Source organism: Pleurodeles waltl, chromosome 11, assembly GCF_031143425.1.
Source record: "Pleurodeles waltl isolate 20211129_DDA chromosome 11, aPleWal1.hap1.20221129, whole genome shotgun sequence".
Classification (NCBI taxonomy): domain Eukaryota; kingdom Metazoa; phylum Chordata; class Amphibia; order Caudata; family Salamandridae; genus Pleurodeles; species Pleurodeles waltl.
This window is the reverse complement of record NC_090450.1, coordinates 701,489,703-701,514,430: the sequence shown is the minus strand read 5'-3', so window position 1 is coordinate 701,514,430 and position 24,728 is coordinate 701,489,703. Positions and strand designations below refer to the sequence as shown.

Below are 24,728 nucleotides of genomic sequence, written 5' to 3'. Positions count from 1 at the left end.
CCCTCGAAAGGGCGTTTTACGGAATGTGCTGTAATTCCCTCTGCTCTGCGGGGAGTAGAGTGCGCCCATGGCTTTGGCAGTGTCCGTATCTTTTTTGAGTTTCTCAATCGCTGTGTCCACTTCTGGACCGAACAGTTCTTTTTCATTAAAAGGCATATTGAGAACTGCTTGTTGAATTTCTGGTTTAAATCCAGACGTTCGGAGCCATGCATGCCTTCTGATAGTTACAGATGTATTAATTGTCCGTGCAGCTGTATCTGCAGCGTCCATGGAGGAGCGTATCTGGTTGTTGGAGATGGTCTGTCCCTCCTCAACCACTTGTTTTGCCCTATTTTGTAAGTCCTTGGGCAGATGTTCGATGAGATGTTGCATCTCGTCCCAGTGGGCTCTGTCATAGCGCGCAAGTAGTGCCTGGGAGTTCGCGATGCGCCACTGGTTTGCAGCTTGTGCTGCGACTCTTTTACCAGCTGCATCGAACTTGCGGCTTTCTTTATCTGGGGGTGGTGCATCTCCAGATGTGTGAGAGTTGGCCCTTTTCCTAGCTGCTCCTACAACGACAGAGTCTGGTGGCAGCTGTGTAGTGATGAAAGCCGGGTCTGTAGGAGGCGCCTTATACTTTTTTTCCACCCTTGGTGTGATTGCCCTACTTTTGACCGGCTCCTTAAAGATGTCTTTTGCGTGCCGGAGCATACCAGGGAGCATAGGCAGGCTTTGGTAGGAGCTGTGGGTGGAGGAGAGTGTGTTGAATAAGAAATCATCCTCGACCTGTTCTGAGTGGAGGCTTACGTTGTGAAATTGTGCTGCTCTAGCCACCACTTGAGAATACGCAGTGCTGTCTTCTGGTGGAGATGGCTTTGTAGGGTATGCCTCCGGACTGTTATCTGACACTGGGGCGTCGTATAGGTCCCATGCGTCCTGATCTTGGTCACCCTGGCTCATGGTGGTGTGAGCTGGGGAGTGTGATGGAGTTTGTGCTGCTGAGACGTTAATCACGGGCGGAGGAGAGGGTGGTGGGGTAACTCTTTTCACCACTTTTGGTTGTGGTGTCTGTTCCGTCTGGAACTCCAACCTTCTCTTTCTCCTAATGGGGGGAAGGGTGCTTATTTTTCCTGTCCCCTGCTGTATGAAGATACGCTTTTGCGTATGGTCCACATCAGTTGCTTGTAGCTCTTCCTCAAACCTATGCTTCTGCATTTGGGAGGTTAGCGAGTGCTCTTCTGTATAAGAGCCTGAAGCTGGGTCGCTTGCAGTTTGTTTCGGCATCGAAACCCTGTCTGCGTGTTTTTTCGGCTCCGAGGTGACTCTTTTCTTTTTCGGGGCCGAAACCTCTCGGCGTCGATCTGTTTCGGTGCCGCTGTCTCGGCGTCGAGCCGTGTCCACACCGGCATCTCGGTGTCGAGGCTTGTCTCCAGCACTTTCTCGGTCCCGAGAAGGCTGCGTGCCGGTGTCTCGACCGGAGTCGGACGATCTCGGCACTGTTTGGGCCTTTTTCGGTGCCGACGGTCGGTCACCGAATTTATGGGTCGAGCCAGGGCCTGGTGGCAGTGGCGTCCCCTGGGCCTTGTAAATGTTCTTCTGAGTGGATTTCGACGTCTTACTCACGGTTTGTGTATCGTCGAATCCTTCGGAGTCTGAGTCTTGGATCGAGAAGGTACCTTCCTCTTCCTGTTCCTCGAACTCTCGTTGGGCTGTCGGTGCGGACGCCATCTGAAGTCTTCTGGCTCGACGGTCTCGGAGTGTTTTTCGGGACCGGAACGCACGACAGGCCTCGCAGGTGTCTTCGCTGTGCTCAGGTGACAGGCACAGGTTGCAGACCAAGTGTTGGTCTGTGTAGGGGTATTTATTGTGGCATTTGGGGCAGAAACGGAACGGGGTCCGTTCCATCGGCGTTCTTCAGCACGCGGTCGGGCCGACCGGGCCCCGACGGAGGATCGAAAAACTACCCCGAAGGGCACCGGAGCTCTTCGATGCGGTGTGGAATCTAAGTACGCCGATCCCGAACGCAACAATACCGACGAAAATCTTCCGAAATTAGCTAATTTTCCGTTCCGAAACTCGGAGCGACAGGAACACGTCCGAACCCGATGGCGGAAAAAAAACAATCGAAGATGGAGTCGACGCCCATGCGCAATGGAGACAAAAGGAGGAGTCACTCGGTCCCGTGACTCGAAAGACTTCTTCGAAGAAAAACAACTTGTAACACTCCGGCCCAACACCAGATGGCGAGCTATTGCAGAACATGCGTATCTACAGCGACAGATGCCATCGAACCTGAGATTCTGCAAATGCTTGAGCAGATGTCTCCTGATGTCATCCTGAAGTCTGGCTCATGGTATTAATTACAAAGCTGAGTGGGATGCATATAGATGCCTATGTTTGTATTGTGTAAGATGGGGGTGAGGAAAGCTTCCCTAACAGTTGAAGTGTATTGCCTGCATTCCAGAGTGTAAAGGTGCAGGCAGTGGTGTGAGGAGGTTGGTTACACGGATCCCTTCAGACATTCGGTGAAAGCATGCCTCTGATGTGAGCTGGCAGTCTGGAGACTACCCTGCGGTGGGGCTTCTGTCTGGAGAGCAGTCTGGAAAAGACCTGAAAGGAGCACCACCGAGATGGACAGATGGCCTGATGACAGAAAAGGCACTGTGCATTGTACTAATATCAAATTCAGTAAAAGCCAGGACTATTAGATAACCTTCCCGTGGCAGGCAGGAAGCACTGAACACATCAGTTTGAGTGCAGCTGGAAAGAAAAGACAGGCGGCATCCATGTAATCACATGGGGGAAGTACCCAACGATGCACCATTCAGAGTGCTGCCAGGACACAGCAGCGAAAGGATGGACAGTGCCTAGGTCTGATTTGCTGCATCTAAAGACACTTCATCAGACCGAGTGTAGTCAGAACGGATATGCATGCGCTATGGACAAACTGGCAACAGGAGTCGCTGACCTACCCAGAGGAGTGTAAATGAGACTTCCCTGCCTGAACCTAGCACTCTTTTCATAAAGGATGGCTCATACAGATTAAGTATAGTAGTACGGCCACAGCAAAACAAGGGTGGGAAACATACCATCCTCTCAGCACCTGCACTTCACTGGACACCACCTTGCAGAGGGAGTGAACACTCCATAGGAAGCTAATATGCATCACTGAGCTACAGTAAACCCCTCCAGGTCTGCTACAATGGAACACTGCACTGGCAGGCCTTACCTTGGGGCGAAGGGTGCAGGGTATTGATGTTGGGTTTGATATCCGGCAGGAATGGAGACTTCACATCCTGCCCAGGGGACAAGTAGGGTGGGATGTTGCTTCCAGGTGTCATGGGTGGCGTGGGGTTCCCAGGCAGCGGGGAACTGGGGTAGCCCGGCATCGACCTTCCAGGCTGTAGAAGTGTGGGGGAGAGAAAGAAGAAAATGAAGCACAACCTAGGCATGATGAGAAGAGGCACAGAGGAAAGAACTCAGGAGCCCCACGATAGTGAGGTGTGCACCGTATATAGACTGTCACAGTAAGGCTAACACTGGGAAGAGGTGTTTAGATCGAGTGAGGCATACCCTGCAGAGGATGTGGAACGGGACATGTCTCACCACAAGAAACACAGGGGGCCACTTGAAAGGAAGCACATCGAAGTGCACAACGGCGGGACAAACCTTTTCATAACCCCATCTTTTTTAAATGTCGTGGAAAAATTTTGTTTGCATTGCTTAATTAAGTTATAAATCAGCATAACGGTCTGTCAGTAAGTGGGCTAGCCTTGCAAACTCTTCAATCACAGACCCCGACTACCCCCTTTTCTTACCCGAGCATTTAGGAATTAATGTCGCCTTTTTTGGACTCAGAATTGCTGTAGGCAATTGTACCATTCACTACCCTTCCCAGCAACAGTTAGAAACATCTTGTATTCTTTCATTAACAAAAAAAACCGGAGAAACCTTTGTAAATAGTGTCACAAAACAAAAGTGATCATAATTAATGTGCAGTACTTATACATCAGTAACAACTCGGATAAAAAAAATAAACCTGTTGGGCAACAAATGTGTACCCGTCTGAGGCAGAATTCTGGGAAGAGCGGTTCCTGAATTTAAGAAACTGAAATAAAAACGCATCCTCTCGCTCTCCAACAAGACTTTGCCCACAGGCCCATCGCACCAGCCAACCTTTGCAAATATAATTCTTATGGTACACTTAACGCTACCCAGCTTCAGGAACACCACACAAACATTTGCTACATTTCATTAATGATAAAACTTAAAAGAGGAAATAAAGTATGGATGAAGACAGAGTGAAGCCCCAAGAATCACATTAGGGATCGAATAAAGGCATATCACACCAAACTTCAGAAAAAAGATCAAATAAGACCCCGCCCCCCCAACAAGTCAGGTTCATTTAACTCATTAGTGACGGTAAGATGAGAAAAATAGATTTGTTCAGAGAACGTAATTGTCAGTGTACATACATTTAAGATTTTTAGTACATTATTTGAGACAATTTGTACAAGGTCAAGTTTTATTCCAAAAAGTACACTTGTGATATACAATTATTATCTATTTACAATGGATCAGTCACAAATAATAATTGTTCCAACACCTGTTTCGCTCTATAAAGGACACAGGCTTAGGGCTTTTTAAAGGCTTTTGGTGTGTGTATATATCCTTAAGGATGGTTATTCATCATTGAGTAGGAAAGCACCCTGTTTGGCATGGTTGTCCCCCACTTTTTGCCTCGTATCTGATGTTATTTCGACTGAAAGTGCACTGGGTCCCTCCCTGCTAACCAAGTCCCCAGTGCCAGAAATCTTTCCCAAACCGCACAGTTGTTTTCCACAATTGGCACTCTTTAGCACCCTCTGTAAGTCGTTAGTAAATGGTACTCCTGGCACCTAGGGTACCAAGTAAGGTCCCCAAGGGATGCACCCCCAGGGACCCCTCACCAAACACAGTGCTGCCTTAACAGACTCCATGTGTTGGTGCAGGTAAAGTTTAAAACACAACCTGTTACACACCCCTGTGTGCCAGGTCCCCTACCACTGCATGTGCAAGTCACCCCTAAGGCAGGGTGTATCAGGACACATGTGAGGGCATATATGCATGAGCAGATATGCCCCTGCTATGTCTGTTGATCCTTAGACAGAATAAGTGAACAGGGAAGCCATTTTTAATGCATGTGCTGGACACTGGTCACTACGAGTTTCCCAGCTACATGATGGCTTCCCTGAACCCTGGGATGTTTGGTATCAAACATCTCTTGATTAATAAATCCCTCACTGATTACAGTGAGGGATGTATTAATAAATGCACCCAGAGGGCACTTAAGAGGTGCCCCCTGAAAACCTACCAGCCACTAGTGTGTTGACTGGTATGGACCAGTTCACCAACCTTAGCCACGTTTTTTAACCCACGTGGCGACAGCCAGCGCTCTCAAAGGGCCAGAGACAAAATCATGCACTGGGTAGGGGTGTTAGCAACTTACCCAGGCGGGATGGACATTCCAAGGCAAGAAACCAAGGCAAGAAGCCAAAAAGGCCAACTGTCTTTGTAATTCAACCCATGTCTCTCCAGATGGCAGAGATGACCGACTCATCTACCCTGTCCTGACCCCACTTTTGGCAGCTAAACAGGTGGGAAAATAAGGCGGATTAGGAGGTGCACCCACTTCATGCCAGTCCCTCTCCAAGGTGGACGAGCTGAAGAGGACACCACTATTTACATTCTTCCATCTTTGTTTGGAAGGAATTAGGTCACTAGGGTTAAGGTTATGCCCTCTTCCCAGTTGAAGAGGTCATAGAAAAGATGTTGTCACCCTAAAAGCGGTCAGCCCCTTTGACTACTACCTGGTACTTCCTGTAATGCCCCTAATTGAGTATTTAGGTGGCACCCCTGAACCCTAGAACTCAGATTCTGACGACCTAAAGATGACAAACAAACAAGAGACGAACCCGTATAAGAGGAGAGGAAGAAGCAGCTCACCCGGTACCAAACTCACCGGCCTGTCTGCACTCCTCAATGGATTCTGCACCCAAAGACGCCTCGTCCTGCAGCCGAACCTCCAGAAATCCAGGAGGACTGCATGCCTTTGAAAAAGACTCAAGTCTCCCGTTAACAGTGGTACCTGCTCCCCAACCAACTCCAAGTAAAGGACTCTGCAGCCTCTGGAACTGCAAAAACCAGACACCTGAAGACACCACTGCACTGAGCGGGAGTGGACCGCTGGTGCCAGCTAGGTCCCCCAGCTGTCCAGAGCTGAGTCCACTGTGATTTCACCCCTTCTGAACTCCCCAACTACACCTGAAGCCTCAGACCCTCCCAACCGCAAGTGCTACTGGACTAGGAAACCAGACGCCAAAGGACACCGCTGCATCAGTCGCCCCTGAGCCTTGGGGAAGAGGACCAAAGGTACACTTAACTCTCCAAGTACCCCAAGCTTGTGACCTACCTGTGGGTTGCCCCCAACTGAAGTAGACCCCCACCAGTCAGAGCCTGAAGCCTAAATCCACTGAGACCAATTAACATTGAAATACAATGGACAACAGACGCGTACTGCCCCAGTGCTACCCAGAGTAACCTGCTGGTGTGGTTGTCCTTGCCCAGTACTTACCTTATGTTTACAAGATTGGTTCCGTGAGTTGTCAATAAGTGCTCGTTTGCTGAGTGTTTTCCTCCTATAGGTTAACACTGAAGAACTCCGAAATTGCACTGTGACGATTTTGGAAGCTAACAATGATTTATGCTTGAAAACTTACTTACGTTATAACGAAGTTCTTGAGTTTAAAGTATATAAAACAAGCATTTTCAATGCAAAGGGTCTCGCATTTGCTCGAGTTAGAGGTATTAGCATTGTAAACTCCTAACAGGATTTTTCTTGCCACACAAATTAAAAGAAAGAAAAAGAAACGCAGCGCGATCATGCTTTGTAAAATGCAGCGCGATTGCGCTGCGTGGAAAATAAACAGATAAAGTAGCCCGGAGACCATGCTGAAAACATCGAGCCGTGTTTGTTTTTTGTAGTTTACCAGTGCTATGTAGGTGGGCTAAACACCAGAAAAGGCATGACGTATGCATGCCTTTCACAAATGAAAGCAAGCGGATTTTAAAAGGCAAGCCCACGAACCAATGAAAGTGACTGATGTGACAAGGGCGAGGTTGGAAGCCCAAAGAGATTACAGCATGGGACGGAGCGCTTTGCGCTCGCCCATTTAAACGAGTGTTATTTTTCTAAATTGTCTTGGATTTATTCTTTGAGCGTGCATCTCGTTTATTTCCTCCGTGAGTACAACAAATGCTAAACACTATCCTCTGTTAAGCCTAACTGACTCTGCAAACCAATTGGGGAACTACTGTACTCTCTGGACAGTGTACTTTTTAGTGCACCATACAGAGAGCCAGCTTCGCACAGATTGTCATTCAGATATAGGGGGTTATTCCAACTTTGGAGGAGGTGGTAATCCGTCCCAAATGTGACGGATTTACCACCAGCCGTATTACGAGTTCCATAGGATATAATGGACTCGTAATACGGCTGGTGGTATATCCGTCACTTTACCGTCACTTTTGGGACGGATTACCACTTTCTCCAAAGTTGGAATAACCCCCATAGTGTCAAGAGCCATACCAGAATTCATCAGAGCTGGTGTAGAGGATCTTAAACAACCAAGGGCTGTGGTTTGAAACTTGACAGATGCCGAACAAAGGACTTGCAGGGGAAGGACAAAGCAAAATGAGTGAGGATACGTAGGATCACGCATGTCTTTAAGGAGCTGTATTAGTTCCCATTTAGCCAGTAGCAAAAGTAACAAAAGCACTTCTTGAGCCTAACAGGCCCAAGTGTGGGTTAAGAATCTAGGGCCGTCGGCGGGGTGCGTCAGTCGGCCGCCACTGTTGAATTCAATAACCATCACGGGCAGCGCTTCTGAATGGGAAATGTTATTAGGTCCAAGCGGTCCATGACTGGATCGTAAGATAATATTGCACAAGTATTATAGGGCCTGGGGATCCTGGTATCGAGACTGGAAGCACATCAAATTCACAGCTGTTCCAACAATTAATCTAAAACTTAGGTTGTCCCATTCACATTTGCCGCCGGGCTTTCCTTCCCAAAAACTACCTTTACACAGCTTGGAACATCTACACCAAACACAACAATCACCCACTGATGTCAGAATTCCATCACCATTTGTCTGGCCTAAGAAAAAAAGGTGAACACTTTCATTCCTAATATTGCAAACAATTTTGAAGCAAACATGATGAAAAAGAAGTGCATAGAGGTCTTCAAGAGAAAAAGTTGAAAATATTTAAGAAAGACACATTTGATTTCAATGTGTTCTCTGTTTTTATGTGGCACCCAGTGTGATGGGCAAGACCACAATGCTCACCAACCAACATCATCCTCATCAGGAAAGTAGCAGACCAAGAAAAAGTTTGGGTTTTCGGGGGGCGGGAGAATGGGTGATAACCATAGCCAAATGTCACAAGCTGAATGAACTGTCCGATTGATCTTACATAAATTGTGCTGTTACCCAACTGAATGGCACTCATTTTACCAACTTCAGAGCAAGCAAAGGTTACGTCCGCCCGGCTAGAATTTGAGACTGTGACATGTTACACAAAAATCTCTCTGCAGCAGGCTCTCCGGCCACTGAACATTCAAACCTCTGCCGGTGGCTCTGGGCTTGCTTTTTAAAAGGTGTAAGCAACGCCTTCCCTATTCACGGCCACCACCATCGCAAAGACAGACCAATGGCCCAATAGTCAATCACCTCGGACCAAATCTTAAAAGAATACAACTAGTCGGACGGATGAACAGCTAACAAAGTCTGTCCAGGTACATCAAACGTTTTTAAATGGCTTTTATTCATCAGAGCTGTGTCGTGGGACCAGACATATTTGCCTGCCAGCCAGCCCCCCCAATTCCATCCACCAAAAGCATCGGAGTTACCCCACCCCACTACAGCACGGCAGCCTAGTGAGAGGGGACGGGGACAGGGGCAGTGCTTAATTTGTGCTTTTTGTTTCCGGTGCCGAGCACCGGCACTTATTTTTGAGGGCCGGCGCTTAGTCTTCTGCCTCAAGCATTACTGCGAGCAAGACACGTATCTGAGAGAAGGAGGAAGAGAAAAACGAAAAAGCTTCACAAGGGTAGAAAGCAGAAAGCTGCAAGAGTGAGCTGAAGGGGCAGGGAGTGGCTTTAAATGGATTAAATAGGCCCGAAATGGCTTCAGGATTAGCTGCTTCTGTATTCCGTGCTCGGACATTTAAATGCAGCAGCTGCGTGTTTAAGGTGAGGGCTTTGGGCCCCAGCACGTTTTTATTTACAAATGAAGCATCTGGGCAGGGGACTCTTGTGGGCTCTAACCAAAGAGATGAGGAGCACATCCAGCTGCTCTAGGGTCCTCTTGGCGCTACATAGATAGAGGAAACCTAAGACATTACAACAAATCAGAAGGAAGGGACACTCCGATTCCCGCTGCATCCATCTCCGAGACCAGCTATAAACAGGCTTCCTCTGTCAGACACATAATAAAAGCACCGTCGCATTGCCCACTCATACATTCCTCCCCCCCCCCAAAAAAAAAAAAAAAAAAAAAACAAACACACACCACCACCCCCCCACCAACTCAGTCCTTTGATCTCTAATCTGAATTAGAGTGGGGAGAAAAATGTTTCTTGGCAAGCAAGAGGTTCCCGCTTTACATTCGCATGTTGACGCTATTCTGCCACCTTGTGGCACAAAGGAGTAAGGCAGAAGAACTAATCAATCGCAAACCTACACTAGTGATTCCCAAAATAAGGGTTCGCTTCTGATGAGTAGATCTCGGGCGGCATCGGGTTGGGCTGTAAAACCGATCATGACATTCAGCAGACAGGAAATGTTTCTACATGAGCAATGTTAAAGTATCAGTCACTTTATTGTGGATGGAAAAAAAAAACCTTTCGAGATTTCCACTATATGTTTCTTTGAAGCCCATTATAATGAAGTGCTCCAATGCCCCAGAAGAGGGCCAGCGAAATGCCAGTAAAAGTTCACCCTCTCACCCAAGGTCCTTTGGGACACTTACTTTCCAATCAGCCGCCACCCGACAACAATTAGTAAACTAATAAACCTGGGGGAGATGGCACATGTAATCAGATGGTCTTTCTAAGAGGCAGATAACTTTACCTATGGGCCCTGTTGCAGGTTGGGTGAACGGCCTCCGCATCCCCAACACAAATGATGACAAATGACTTGGTATGAGCCAAGGAAACCAGTCACCATTTCCCACCCCACTCTCCATCTCGTCGCATCTTCTGCATTCTAGCTCTCCGGACCCTTCCTTACAAAAACTCACCCCGTTCATGCTGGACTGGCTGTAAGTGTTGAAGTTTCCCCCGTTGAAGTTGGGATTCTGCCCGTTGTACTGGTCCGTGGTCTGGAAATCAAGGATATTGGTGCATGAAAAGGTAGTTACGACATTAGGATGCCCCTGGGTGACTGTGAACCCCAAAGGAGGCAGGGTTCAAAGGACGAACAAAAGGCAGTGAAGTGATAGGGAGCGAGAAGAAAGATACAGGGAGATTGCAAGGTGGAGACAGAGTATAAAGGGAGACAGGGAAATGTGGAGAGAAACCTACTGCAACAGAAAAACAGATTTAGATGCGGCTCATATAAGTGTGCAAGTTTAAGGGGAAGTGACAATGTACAAGAGCAGGCGTGACAGGTGCTTGAAAAAAATGCAGTGACTGGTGGAAAATAGAACGTTCAGGATCAAAAGCACTTGTGCTAGAGAATATGCAGGATAAAGGATTGAGAGATGGTGAACTGCTGATTGAGCTCTTATGGATGGGCAAAAATCTCAAAATGCACATGCAAAAAAGCGAGCACTCGCCTAGGGAAACAGGGAGTAAGTAAAGCATAAGTAAATAAAGGACGGCAAATGGCGACAGGAGGTAGGATGATCCTAAATATGTGCGTATTAAACCACATTTAAAAAATGAGTTATGATTCTGGCTCAAACACAGCAAACCACTGAAATGTATCAGTTACGATTCAGAGCACAAACCATAGTTCACCCCTCCCCTGTACTGCAGGACACCCTTGATCACGTCGCAGACATTGATCAGAATTCGTTCCAAGCACTTGCATTTTAAAGCTTTGTGCGATTGGTACAGCTCATTCACAAAATATACACACTCAAGTCACAATCCTTACACAGCCTGTCTAGTCTCTCTAGTTCCAGCTTAAAAAAAATAAATTAATCAGTCCACCACGGTAATGGCTTTGACCGTTGGCATGGGGAAAGATGGGAGAATGTTGGGAAGAGGTAATACCACTGACTAAAATAAATAGCATAAATGTAACTTCACTCTGCTCCCAGTTTCCCATTCCTAAACTGTGAGTAGCTTCTGCAGCAAAGGAAGGGAAGAGAAGAAGGCTAGTAGATGGCAGTTAAGATCTTCAGGAAGGAAAGGACATTTCTCAAATTTTCTTGGTGAAAACAATGCATAGATGCAAGGAGGTTTAGGGACCGCTCCCTCGGTGCCTTTGGCACCATGGCCTGGCAGTCCAAGCACAACTTCGAATAGTGGTCGCATTTGAGACACCATTGGCAGACAAAGTGAGGGTCCGTAACCAACATGGCGCGGTGACAGGCACCACATGGTTTGGATCCCACCTTTCAGGACGACATCCCTTCAACACACTTTGAAAAATATTCAACAAAAATGCTGGAGAAAAAGCCTGTCAAAAATGAAACAGCAGGGTTGCTCTCTCCGGATCAGCGCTAACTGCTGCAGAAAGAAAAGAACTGGTGTCCGTACGCCTGAGTGGCGCCTATACAGGTGACCGCAATGTGACAACCTAACTGGTTAAAAAAAAACAAAGACAGAAACATGATTTTGGCTAGGCATTGTATGCATATAAAGATTCGTTTACTCTGGGATACAACACGTCTGCAGGGAACTTAAGAGCTTCAGTGCCAAAACACAATGTCTCTTGGAGGCAACCCCGCCCCTACAGGTCACCCAGGAGAAGGCGGCAGCCCAATAAAGACACTGCCCAAAACACTCGATAAGCTAAATCTAACACAAAATAAACAACAGGAACTGGGTGGCAATGTTTAGTTACAGATGGGATGGAGTATGGCACGTTAGCAAGTGTTGAGGCAATAGTATTAAGACTTTTAAAGGGACACCTCACTGTTATCAAGCTCTTTCCACTCCCACTTCAGAAGGCAGGAAGTTTCAACCAGTTAGAAGAGAGGGGGGAGAGCAGGACGACAGAATAAGGTGGTTTCAGCAGCAAAAAGGACAGATAGGAAAAAATAACCGCCAGAAGACTGAGGTGGAAGGTCGAAACATTGTACAAAGGATGGATGCACAGAAGGCAGAGATAAAGGCAAGTGGCAAAGAAAATGAGGAGGGAGTGAAGCATGAGTGTGAGAAGATAGTGCAAGTAGGGACGAAGGAAATGCTAGTGCAGGGTTAGAAAGGTTGCCAACAAAGACAAGTGAAGGACCATGCGAGGGAAGGTGGAAGCAAAGAAGGCGACAGTAAATGAGGGAAGATACCGGGGACTGTGCAACCATGCTACCTTGTAATAGGGTCCTCCGGATCCAGACGAGAGGTACTGTGCCATGCCCTGTTGCATGGGTATCCGATGTCCGGGGTATGACGGCGACTGCGCAGACTGCTGTGGAGCTGAAGGCGCGTACTGCACGGCCTGCGAAGGGTACTGTCCACCCTGGATATACTGCTGTGCCGGATAACCCTGGAAGGAGCAGGGGATAACAGAGACCAATGTGACCACATGACTGGGAAATGAGACCACTCAACATTGACCATTCAAACAGGAAATCTGAAAAGCAACAAACGTATATAAACCCACATTAGGACACACACATTAAAAAAAAAAAAAAGTCAATGCAATCTTGGGGTCTGAATCAGATAACTACTCTGTAAAGACGGCTGTTCAATGACAGCTGTCAGTTCTGGACTTTCCTGCCAGAGCGAGGTATTCTGAAAATTACAACACCCCATTCGCAAGGGAGGAAAACAGGGCTTTTCTTTAAAACAAGAATAAATACGTTTGAGGGATTGATTTTTGTAAGCATGTGGGACATAACATTTTCTAAAAGGCACCATCTTGTAAGGGGCAAAGTACTGAGCAGAAAAAATAAGAACTCCTTAAAACCTTTTGGTTTGGTATCTTGGAATTCTGAGGACTAGAAATAATTTTCCCGTTTTGGCTTCTCTGACATTTAAACTGCTGAAGCTTTCTCTCTCCCATTATAACTCGTGACGCCCCTTCCTTTTTTCGTTTATGACTGGATTTGCCATCTTGCATGCAATTCTATGCAGCCCCTTTGCGTAATATGGAATTTTTGCCCCGTCCTGGATTAAATGAGGATGATGCTTTCTCTGCCCCTCCTCCGGAATTCTAAAACATCTTCCTCAAGAGCTATCTTTTTTGTTTTGGGGGAGTACTGCGGAGGTGGACCACAAAGGTTAGTGTAAGTATGGGGATGACCATAGCACAAAGCTAGCTACAAAGCGTTAAAGAGCCGAAATGACGTCACCTCACCATAGGACTCAATAAGGTAATACGTTTGTACACAATACGTTACGCAATATAATGTTCTTCACCCAACCTGTACTTCCTTTTTTCTTAATGGCCTTTTTGAAGTGAATATTCGTTGACTCTTAAAATGCGTTTTCCTTCTTTTGAAGCGACCTGGGTGTGCCGCTTCATAAGGTAGTATATATCACTGTATTTGGTAAAGTTTTTTTTTCCCCTGAGTGACACACATTCCTGCGACACCTCATCTTGAAGGGGAACAATACATACCAACATTTTTTCCCCGCAATTCACCCTTCGGCAGATAGGTGGCGATGATACAGAGCTAGCCACATATACGAGCAATGTCGCTCAACCTGGAAATTACGCTCTAATCCATAGAGGCCGACATGCGCCAATGCAGTCAAGTCACTTTTTTTTTTTTTTTTTTTTTTTTAAACACTTTCCTGGATTAAATGAAGTATGGGAGGTTAAATAACGACCTAACATCCACATTACTGTAAGTGTGATGAACCTGCATATAGTACAAAGCAGGGTCCTGCGACTTCCGTCGCCTCGTACAGCACAGTCAATAACAAGCATTGGCAATGTAATAGGTCTCGCATTTGTGAGAGTTAGAGCTATGCGTGTTGTAAATGACGATGTCTTTTACCTATGTGTTTTGGTTTGTAGTGTAGTGGATGTATGCCAAGTGCCACAGCAACCCACCCAGACCTGTCACTGCAGGAGAGAGAACACAACAAGGCAGCCATCTTGGTAGTAATTTTTGGCACATTCCTATAGACTGCATGGCAGAAGTTCTGTCATTTCTGCACCTCACAGCGCCTAACTAGTTTTCCTCAAATACCTACAGCAAGAATTTCCCATATTATCCAATCTACTTCCACAGAGAATGTGCTTTTCTTCCACCTCAGGTACTCTCCCACCTCACAAAACCCACACTCACCTCCCCGGAGTATGTTCTCTTAACCCCCTGCCTGGGCATCTGCTGGCCCTGTGGTGGTCCTGGATAGCCATGCTGGGGCATCCTCTGGGTGGTGTACATAGGACTCATGCCCTGAGCTCGACCAGCACTCATACCCATAGGCGACATGCCTGAGGGCACCATCACACCACCCATGCTCCCCGAATTCATGCTGCCCTGCACAGAGTGCCCCCGCTGGGCCGAGTGGGGCATGAACTGGCTTCCGTAGGACTGTCCTGAGGCCATCTGCAAAGGGGGGGAAGCAACAAGAGAACAGGGTTAGGTAAGAAATTGTCAGGAGAGGAAGAGAGCAAATGCTACTACAAACACCAAGAAAGGAGAGTGAATGGCAGCAAAGAGGTGGGCAAAACAAGGATAAAGAGTAGGGAAGCCGAAAGAGGAGGAAACAGCGGAGGCAAGGTGGGGAGAAATGAGAAGAGAACAGACGAAACAATGGAGGTAGGACATGTGACGTAATTAAAAACAAGTAAATAAAGGATTAGGCCGGCAGGAGTAAAGGGGAAATAACGAGAAAAAATGGAAAAAAACAGAAAGAAAGTAAATAGAGGAAAGGAAGTAAAATGAGGAGGAGGAAATTAACTGACCTATCTAAGGAACAAGGGGGAGGAGGAGGAAGAGATGAACAAAAAGATGAATGGAGGGAAAGTAGACGGGAAAAAGTTGGAGAAAAAGAAATACGAAAAAAAGCAAAAAAACATTGAATATGGGAGACTTATGTGGTGGAAGAAGCTGCAGTTTGCAGCGACTGACTGATCCTCACCGCTCCATACTGACTCAGTTCATGGCTTTGTTTCTCTTGCAGTGCAGCCACTGTCGCAGTGGCAGTAGCAGTGGCTGTGGCAGCAGCGGCGGCGACGGCAGCGGCGGCTGCAGCCTGGGTAAATTCTGGTGGGGGTCTGCCAGCATGGGAGGGCATTCCCATACTGCCTGGACCATTGGGACTGCCGGCATAACTAAGGATAGAAAGAAAGAAAGAAAAAAAAAAAAAAAAAAATGTTACTTACCCAGTAGACATCTGTCTGTGGCAAGTAATGCTGTAGATTCATGTGTGGTGCATAAGTCTGCCATCAAGTTTTGGGCTCCGAGTATTACAAGTTGTTTTTCTTTGAATAATTTTTTTGAGTCAAGAGATCGAGTGACTCCTCCTCTTGGTGATAGTGCCTATGGGCAGAGTCCTTTGTTAGATTTTTTTTTTTCCCCTTCAAGCAGATGCGGTAAAGTATGTATGTACATGTATATATAAAACGGATGCCCATACAGTGTATACATGTGTACAATATTTTTTACTACAATGACTAGAGGCTTCCGGGGAGGAGGGAGGGTGCATGCGAATCTACAGCACTACATGCCACGAACCAATGTCTACTGGGAAAGTAACGTTTTCCGTTCAATGGCCTGTGTGGCTGTAGATACATATGCTTTGCATATACTGTAAAGCAGTCGCCTCCAATTAAGTAATGGCTAGCCTGTAGGAGTTGGAGTAGCTTGAAAAAAAGTGTCCTTAGGACTTCTTGGCCAACATTTGCCTGTTGGTGAGCTAAAACATCTACACAATAGTTTTTAGTGAATGTGTGTGGTATAGACCAAGTAGCAGCTTTGCACATATCTGCTATTGGAATGTTTCCTAAAAAGGCCATAGAAGCACCTTTCTTTCTGATAGTGTGCGCTTTAGGACCTGTTGGTAATTGTCTTAGTTTTGAGATAACAAGTTTGAAGACACGTGACTATCCATCTAGCTATTCCATTTTTTTGAAATCCGATTACCCCTGTGAAGCATTGAAAATGCTACAAAAAGTTGTTTAGATTTTCTAAAAAACTTTTAGTCCTATCAATTTAAAACATAACATCTAGTGTGTGCAGAGCTCTTTCAGCGACTGAGTCTGGCTGTGGGAAAAAAACAGGTAACTCAACTGATTAATGTGGAATGGTGAAACTACTTTAGGGTGAAATTTAGGGTTTGTGCTAAGGACTACTCTATCTCGTTGTACTTTGACAAAAATGTTCCTCTAAAGTGAAAGCTTGTAGTCTATTACACGTTGTACAGAAGGGATAGCTACCAAAAAGGCAACTTTCCATGAAAGACACTGCAAAGAGCAGGAGTGCATGGGTTCAAGTGGTAGACCAGTAAGTCTAGTAAGGACAATGTTGAGGTTCCATACTGGAGCTGGAAGAACCCTGGGTTGAATAACTCTTAAGTCCTTCCATGAATGCCCTAAATTCAGGAATTGTGAACAAATAAATGTTTGTCTGTTTCGAAGGAAAGCAGCTGTAGCTAATAAATGAATCCTAAGAGATGAGTATGCTAAATTTGCCTTTTGTAAATGTAACAGATAATGTCTTGTACTGACACTGAGTAAATCAATTGTTTAGGTTGACCGTAGCATACAAAACGCTCCATTTTGAAGCATAACACTGTCTAGTCGTAGCTTTACGTGCCTCCCCAAGAATGTCCATACATTCAGATGGAAGTATCCAAACTCTGACTTCAGGAGCCATATCGCAAGATTGAGTGTTTTGGGGTCTGGATGTCTGATTTGACCTCACTTTTGAGCCAAACGGTCTGGTCTGTTGGGAATTTTGTGATTGGGAACCACAGACAGATCCAGTAGTGCTGTGTACCAAGGTTGACGTGCCCATGTGGGAGCTACAAAGATCATGGTGAGTGATGTCTGTCTCAGTTTACAAACCAGAAATGGAATGAGTGGGAGAGGCACAAAAGCATAAGCAAATATCCCTGACCAATTCATCCATAGAGCACTGCCTTTGGTCTGAGGGTGTGGTTATCTGGACGTAAAGTTTTGGCATTTTGAATTTTCTACGGTGTGAAGAGATCGATTTCTGGTGTTCCCTAGAGGCAAAAGTATTAAAGTACTTGTGGGTGAATTTCCCATTTGTGAACTTGTTGCTGGGTCCTGCTTAAGAGGTCTGCAAACTGATTGTCCGTTGCTAGGTAATATTCTGCCAGTAACTGAATGCGATTATGAATTACCCACATTTAAATTGTCTGAACAAGAAGGGGTGATTAAGATGTGTGTCCCACCCCTGCCCCAGTTTCTGCAGATAATACATTGTTGTCATATTGCCTGTACGGACTAGGACCAGTTTGTGATAGATTTGTGTCAGAAATGCCTTGTGCACTAGAAAGACTGCTAGCAAATCCAAGTTGTTGATGTGATAAGTTTGTTGAATGGGCTTCCATTTGCCTTGTATTGAAAGGCTTTTGAGGTGAGCAGCCCATTCCCCGTGTGATGCATCTTGTAGTGAGAGTGATCTGAGGCACAGGATCTTGAAATGGCCGTCTTTTTGAAAGGTTGGTGGGATTCCACCACTGGAGAGAGTGGCGAGTCTGGCAATGCAATTACACTAGATCCTGAAGATGACCCTGTGACTGAGACCACTGATGAGACAGACACTACTGTAATGGACGCATGTGTAGCCTGGCATGAGGAAAGATGTCAATGCAGGAGGACATCATCCCTAAAAGTTGCGTCACTAGTTTAAGTATGCAAGTATAGTTCTGCTTTAATTGAGACAGGAGAATTTGAAAAGCCTGAAACCTTGCTGGGTTTGAATATACCAATCCTGAGAGTATTGAGACTTGCTCCCAGATAAGGCTGTATCTCTGAGGGTTGGAGATGAGATCTGAGGCAGTTTATTGTAAATCCCAAAGTATGTAGAAAATGTACTGTGTACTGGGTATGCGTCTGACATTTTTGGATGGTATTGGCTTTTATGAGCCAGTCGTCCATGTATGTGAAAATGTGAATATGTTGTCTTCTGAGGAATGCAGCTACCACAGCTAGGAATTTTGTAAATACCCTGGGAGCGGTTGTTACCCCCAGAATGGTAGTACTTTGAATTGATAATGTTTTTCCACCATGACAAATCGTACATATTTGCGATGTGCTGGATGCATGGTAATGTGGAAATAATCATCTTTGAAATCTAATGCGGTCATGTAATCTTCTTGCTCTAACAGGGGAATAACATCTTGCACAGTGACCGTATGGAAATGCTCTTGAAGTATGTATAGGTTGAGAGGCCGGAGATCCAGAATTGGTCTTAACAAACCGTCTGTCTTCCTTTGATATAAGGAAGTATAGGGAATATACCCCCTACCCTGGTTGAGATAGGGGAACTGGGTCTGTAGTCCCAGTGAGAAAAAGGGACTGTACCTCCTCTTTGAAGAGAATGAGAGGGTCGTGAGAGCTTGTGAACACAAAGAGGAATATTTGGTGTAGTGGAAATGAGTTCTAGACAATAACCATTTTGGATAATTGGTCTAACCCATTGATCTGTGGCGATATTGGACCACTGGGGAATAAAAAAAAAAATTTAGACTCTCCCCGCCCCAACTGGAGAGGTGAGTGCTGTGGGAACTTGTAAGAAGTCACAGTTCTGTATTGGAGGGAGAGCCTCTGGAGGTGGAAGCTTTACCTCTGTCTCCGTTATCTGAACCCCTGTAAGATCCTCTCTGAAGGAACCCCTATTGCAAAAATGTGTTCCTTGTTTATTTTGGGAGGTGGAAGGCTTGGTGGATGATGTTTTGAAACCACTCCTAAATGGTGGCCTATGAAAATTACCCCTAGTTGGTGTAGTTAGTAAGGCCCCCATAGCTTTAGCTGTTTCGGAGTCTTTCTTCAGCTTATCAATAGAGTTATCAACCTCTGGGCCAAATAAATGCTCTTTATCAAAAGGCATGTTGAGGACTGCCGGTTGTATTTCTGGCTTGCAGCCTGAGCCCCTAAGACAAGAACGTCTTCTTAGAAGAACACTGGTGTTTACACCACATGCTGCTGTATCAATGGCTCATCTGACTGATTAGTCAAGAATCATCCCATATGAGACCATCTCCTGACCCCTTTTTGGTGTTCTAGTGGACGATACTGGAGTAGTTCTTATATCTTGCCCTGTCATACCTCGCCAGGAGTGCCTGCGAATTTGCAATTCTCCAGTGATTTGCAGCTTGAGCAGCTACCATTCTGCCTGCTGCATCCATTTTTTTACTCTCCTCATCAGGAGGAGGAGCATCCCCTGTAGATTGACTGTTAGCACGCTTTCATGCCGCACTTACCAATTTAGAATTTGGCGGTAGTTGTGATTTTATAAATGTTGGATCTGAGGGTGCAGCTTTATATTTTTTTTATCTACCCTTGTAGCACGGGTAGGAACTGACACTTCCTCTCCGATTGGGTCAGTTTGCATCTACACATAATAGTATTCCTCCCCCTATGCAAGAACTTGATTTTAAGCTGTTGTATCCTCAGGGGGTGAAGGCCTCGCTGGATAAAGGTCAGGGTCATTAGGGAGAATGAGATCTGGATGATATAGATCCAATGGATCTACATCTTGTGAAACATTACCTAAATCATCTCTATGAGGTGATGAGGACTCTCTAGAGAGAACTGCGGTTGTATAAAAGATGTAGGAGATTGTGGTGGTGGAGTAGGAGGAAGTACAAGATAGTGAGGTGGGAGGTGGAGAAGGCCGAGGTTCGTCTGGAGGCTTGTTTTTGTCTTTGGAGACTTTCTTTAGGGGGGGGGTGGGGGGGGGGGGGAGAGTGTCCACTGTTTCATGGAAAGCAAGTCTCCTTATAATTGGAACAGGAGGAGAAACCATTATTTTCCCGTTCCCTTTTGTATATGAATCTTGCGCAGCCGAGCCTCCATGACTTCCAATATGGGCTCCACTGCTGAAGTATCTTCAGCTGAAACTGATGGGTCTTTACTAAGCATAATTTTCAATTGCTAAATTTTTGGTGTTGAAGTCTTTTTTCGATCCGAAAGTGTTTGCTCCGAAGCTGATGTTGATGGCTACTTTTTTCAATGCAGAAGTGGTCGACCCAAAAGCTCGACTCGATCCCAATATAGGTTGGAATGGTATTGAGTCTTTGGCTGGTGCTGAAGGCATCTTGGTCTTTGTCAATTTCGGTGCCAAACCGGAGGGTGGGGCATCTGAATGTAATTTTCAGGTCCTACCATGGCCCGAAGGCAGTGGGGGACAGATGACCAACTTGGAAGTCATTTTTAAACCTCTTGAAGTGTGAAGACGAGGCTGGTGTGCTCACATACTGCGTTGTTGGGATCAACTGGCTCTCGGTGTCAGTATCTTGGTCCGAGTCGGAGTCTCGGATCGAAAGGACTGCCTGGTGTCAATTTTCTTCTTGTGCGTGTTCCTCTCCCAAGATGTTGAGTGTGTCATCTGTTGGATTCAACGCCATCTCTGACCTAAGCGTTCTCTGGTCCCGGAGAGTCTTTTTGGATTGAAAAGTCCTAGAGGCTTTGCAGGTTTCTTCCTTATGTTCCAGGAACAAGCATGAGATACACACCATGTGTTGATCTGTGAACATGAACTTGGAGGGGCACTGAGGACAAAACCTAAACAGAGTTCGTCCATTAGCTCAGCTTTTTTCAATAGCACTTGTCAAAGTAGGCCCAAAAAGGGTGTGGACGACCCGAAGGGAGTTGAACCGACCCCGAAGATGAAAATCAGCTTGATTGGTTAAAGTGTAGAAATATGCAATCAAAATATTATACCGTCGTTGAAAGAAAGACGGAAAGAAAAGTTCGAAAGAGACCCAATTGAGATCTACCAGAGCGAGAGGAAACGTGTCCGAACCAGATGGCGGAGAGAAAACAATCTAATAAAGAATTCTATGCCTAGGGGCTCTATCACCGAGAGGAGAAGTCACTCGATCTCGTGACTCGAAAAGATTCTTTAAAGAAAAACAACTTGTAACACTCTGAGCCCAACACTAGATGGCGGACTTATGCCAAGCATGTGCATATGTATGTATGTAACAGGATATCAGTAGTCACCATGTACACATGGCACCAAGAATCGTCTCAAACCAGTCATCAATGGTCACCAGGTACAGAGGGCACCATGAGACCTCTCATTCCAGCCATGAACACTCACCAGGTACAGAGGGGGCACCATGAGACCTCTCATTCCAGCCATGAACACTCACCAGGTACAGAGGGCACCAAGAACCCTCTCATCCCAGCCATCAAGTCACCAGGTACAGAGGGCACCATGAGACCACTCATTCCACCCATCAACAGTCACCAGGTACAAAAGGCATCAAGAATCATCCCATATCACCCATCAACAGTCGCCAGGTACAGAGGGCACCACGAGACCACTCATTCCAGCCATCAACAGTCCCCAGGTACAAAGGGCACCAAGAACTGTCCCATCAACAGTCGCCAGGTACTGAGGTCACCAAGAACAGTCTCACCCCAGCCATTTATTAGTCACAAGGTACAAAGGTCTCAAAAAACCATCTCATCCAAGCCACCACCAGTCACCAGGTACTAAGGGCATCAAGAACAGTTTCATCCCAGCGATCAGCATTCACCAGGTACAGAGGGCACCATGACCTCTCATCCCAGCCATCAACAGTCACAAGGTACAGAGGGTGCCAAGAACCATTTAGTACCAGCAATCAGTAATCACTAGGTACAGATAGTGCCATCAGGGATAGAGTTGTCAATACCAAGAAGTATGGAAAGGATAAGTAGGCATGGAAATATCAGAGTTTAGGAACCTTCCCTGTACTGTACTGTACTGTCCAACAAAGCTAACGAAGATCCGGAGAACAGACCTAACCACCATTCTAATGTGTCTACCTTAAGTGTCAAACATTTATTGGTGATGGGTACTGCTGCTGTCCCCTGGGGCAGAGGGAAGGCAAGTGATGCCAATCTTACAGACTGTGGTCCCAGGCTATCCAGTGCAGAGATGGGCACCCCCTCCCCCTTCCTGCACACACCAAAGTTCAATGATTTAGGAGTGATACAGCCGACTACTACAATTGGAGACATCTGCGATGACCCCACCCCCCCCGTCAGGAGTTCTTGTGCCCGATGAGACATGTACTGTAGTTAATTGGCAGCGATGCCAATATATGGTCATAAGGATTAGCCAAAGATAATCACTGAATGGTCTAAACAAAGTTCACATACCTTAGCTCATCAAGACGTCATAGCAAACAGTATGATACTGTACTATATTCTTTACAGCAATAGGGGACACAAGCCTGGATTAACATAGCAAATGTATTATACACATTTTTTTTATAAATCAGTACTAATGCAGGATTCTTTAACAAATTAATTAAACACATCTAGACGATAAGGTTATATATTAAAACCTAGACCAAGCAATCCACATTCCACATTCATACAGTGTTCACTTTTATAGTCGTTGGTGAGGGGGAATTCAGTTTTACAACTCATAAAACCTTATGTCGGGTTTCCAGCTTTCTTGTGTAGTAAAGTTACTATGTGAACTCCAGACTTGTCGCTCCTATTGCTGTAAATAAGAATATAGTCCAATACTATACAGCACATTACAATTGGCATACCCAATCACTGCCCCTCTGCCACACGCTAGATGAGTATCTTACCTGTTCGTGAAGCCAGGGCCGCCGGGATAGTTGCTCCGCCCATACATGGGCTGGTGTGCATAGCCTTTCCCTGCCCCACTGTCTGAGAATGCCTGCTGACCCATGAACTGGGGAGAATTCATACCAGGGCCGCTGCCTGCCATCCCGGGCATCATGGGGCTGCTGCTGGAGTTCCCCCCGGGTCCCATGGGGTTCCCCAAAACCTGCAATGAAGACAAACAAAACTAAGCCACTTCACCACAATGAAAACAATCACACTCTTTCTATGACTGTTCTTTGTATTCTATACCAAATTTCTATTCTGCTTTAGCAGATTTCTCTCATACAACCTTGTTTTTTTCATATTTTGTTTTCAGGTTGCAACCTACCCGACAGTGCAGCTGTCTAGTTTGCATTCCTAGGCCAGCTTTGTGAATGTCCCCAAAATGTCTTTTGCATTCTGCCCACTGCTTGCCATGTACCTTTGTGTTTTGTAACTCACATTTACACTTTCTTGCTTTGTATGTGCTGTCTTTATTTGTTTTAGGCTCTCCAGCTTGAGTTCGTACCTTCTCTTGCCCAAACGTTATTTACAGTACCCTTCTGAGTGCTCCCTTTCTGTAAGCAGGCCTGTAAATCTTGTTCTTATTTCGTCATATTTGCTGTGCATTCAAAGACTGGAATCAAATGTCATATCTTGTCTTCTGAGGTCGCTTGTTTACTTTTCTTTTTCTGACTTCAAAGTAAGAGGATCTTTAAGGGACAATCTTTCTGGGTACTGGGGGTAGGGAAAAAGTTTTTGTTTCAAGCACACAACAACATTTAAATAAACTGTGTAAGTATCAGAATATATCAGCACTGGGAACAGAAATAAAGCATTTTTTTTATATTTCTGAAGTGTGCTGGAAACATACTTTAATATGATCAAAATAAATCATTACACTAGGTAATGCAATTTCCACAAATTTTTGCCTGTGCACTGTATAGCTTTATTAGTAAAACTGTATGACTGTGCAAGTGTAATGGTAATTTCATCTGAAAACGTGTTGTCTGTAATGACAGTGAGCTACCATACCATGAAGACTCCACTCTACTCCATTCCACTGCCCTCTGCACGACTTCACTCTACTCCTCCCTATTCTACACCACTCTACTCTATGCCAATGCACTCTCTGCCAGTCTACTCTACCGCACTCTACACCACTGCAGTCTAGGCCACACGAATCTACTCTGCTTCACTGTATTCTATGCCACTATGCGCCACTACACTCTATGCCAATAGACTCTACGCCAATGCACTTTACCATGTAAAGCGCAACTCTATGCCCCTGCACTGTCACTAATCTACTCTGCGCCACTGCACTTTACCCCATTACACTTTAAGCTACTCTACACAACTGCACTCTACCCTGCACCACCCCATTCTTTGCCACTTAACTCTATTCTGAAACAATCTACTCTGCACCACTCCATTCTATCCCACTCTACTCTTAACCACTGCACTCTACGCCACTGAACTTTACGCCATTTTACTACACTCAACGCCATTGCACTTGATGCCACTCTATGCTACTCTATTCTGCACCATTCCACGCCATTATGCTACTCGAATGTACTCTTTAATCTAAGCCACTCAACCCTATTCTGCGCCACTGCCCTCTGGATCACTTAACTCTGCACCACACCACTATATTCTCCACTCTGCTATGCACCACTCTGATCTATGCCACTGCATTCTATGGTGCTGAATTAAACGCCACTGCATTCAATGAAGCTGAATTCAATGCCACTACATGCTACGCCCCTACACA

At 45.8% G+C, this 24,728-nt stretch overlaps 1 protein-coding gene across 8 annotated transcripts in view; it reads right to left on the bottom strand.

Moving 5' to 3' along the window:
* Positions 1-24,728, bottom strand: part of ZMIZ2 (zinc finger MIZ-type containing 2) — a 233,846-nt gene that overhangs the window by 64,234 nt on the left and 144,884 nt on the right. For all 8 annotated transcript variants that reach the window (XM_069214275.1, XM_069214283.1, XM_069214277.1 and 5 more), the window contains 6 exons: positions 22,939-23,141; positions 15,289-15,481; positions 14,490-14,753; positions 12,560-12,736; positions 10,320-10,400; positions 3,209-3,380 (listed from right to left, as the gene is read on the bottom strand). In XM_069214275.1, the coding sequence (XP_069070376.1) occupies positions 3,209-3,380; positions 10,320-10,400; positions 12,560-12,736; positions 14,490-14,753; positions 15,289-15,481; positions 22,939-23,141 (1,090 nt within the window). The remainder of the gene's footprint in view (positions 1-3,208; positions 3,381-10,319; positions 10,401-12,559; positions 12,737-14,489; positions 14,754-15,288; positions 15,482-22,938; positions 23,142-24,728) is intronic.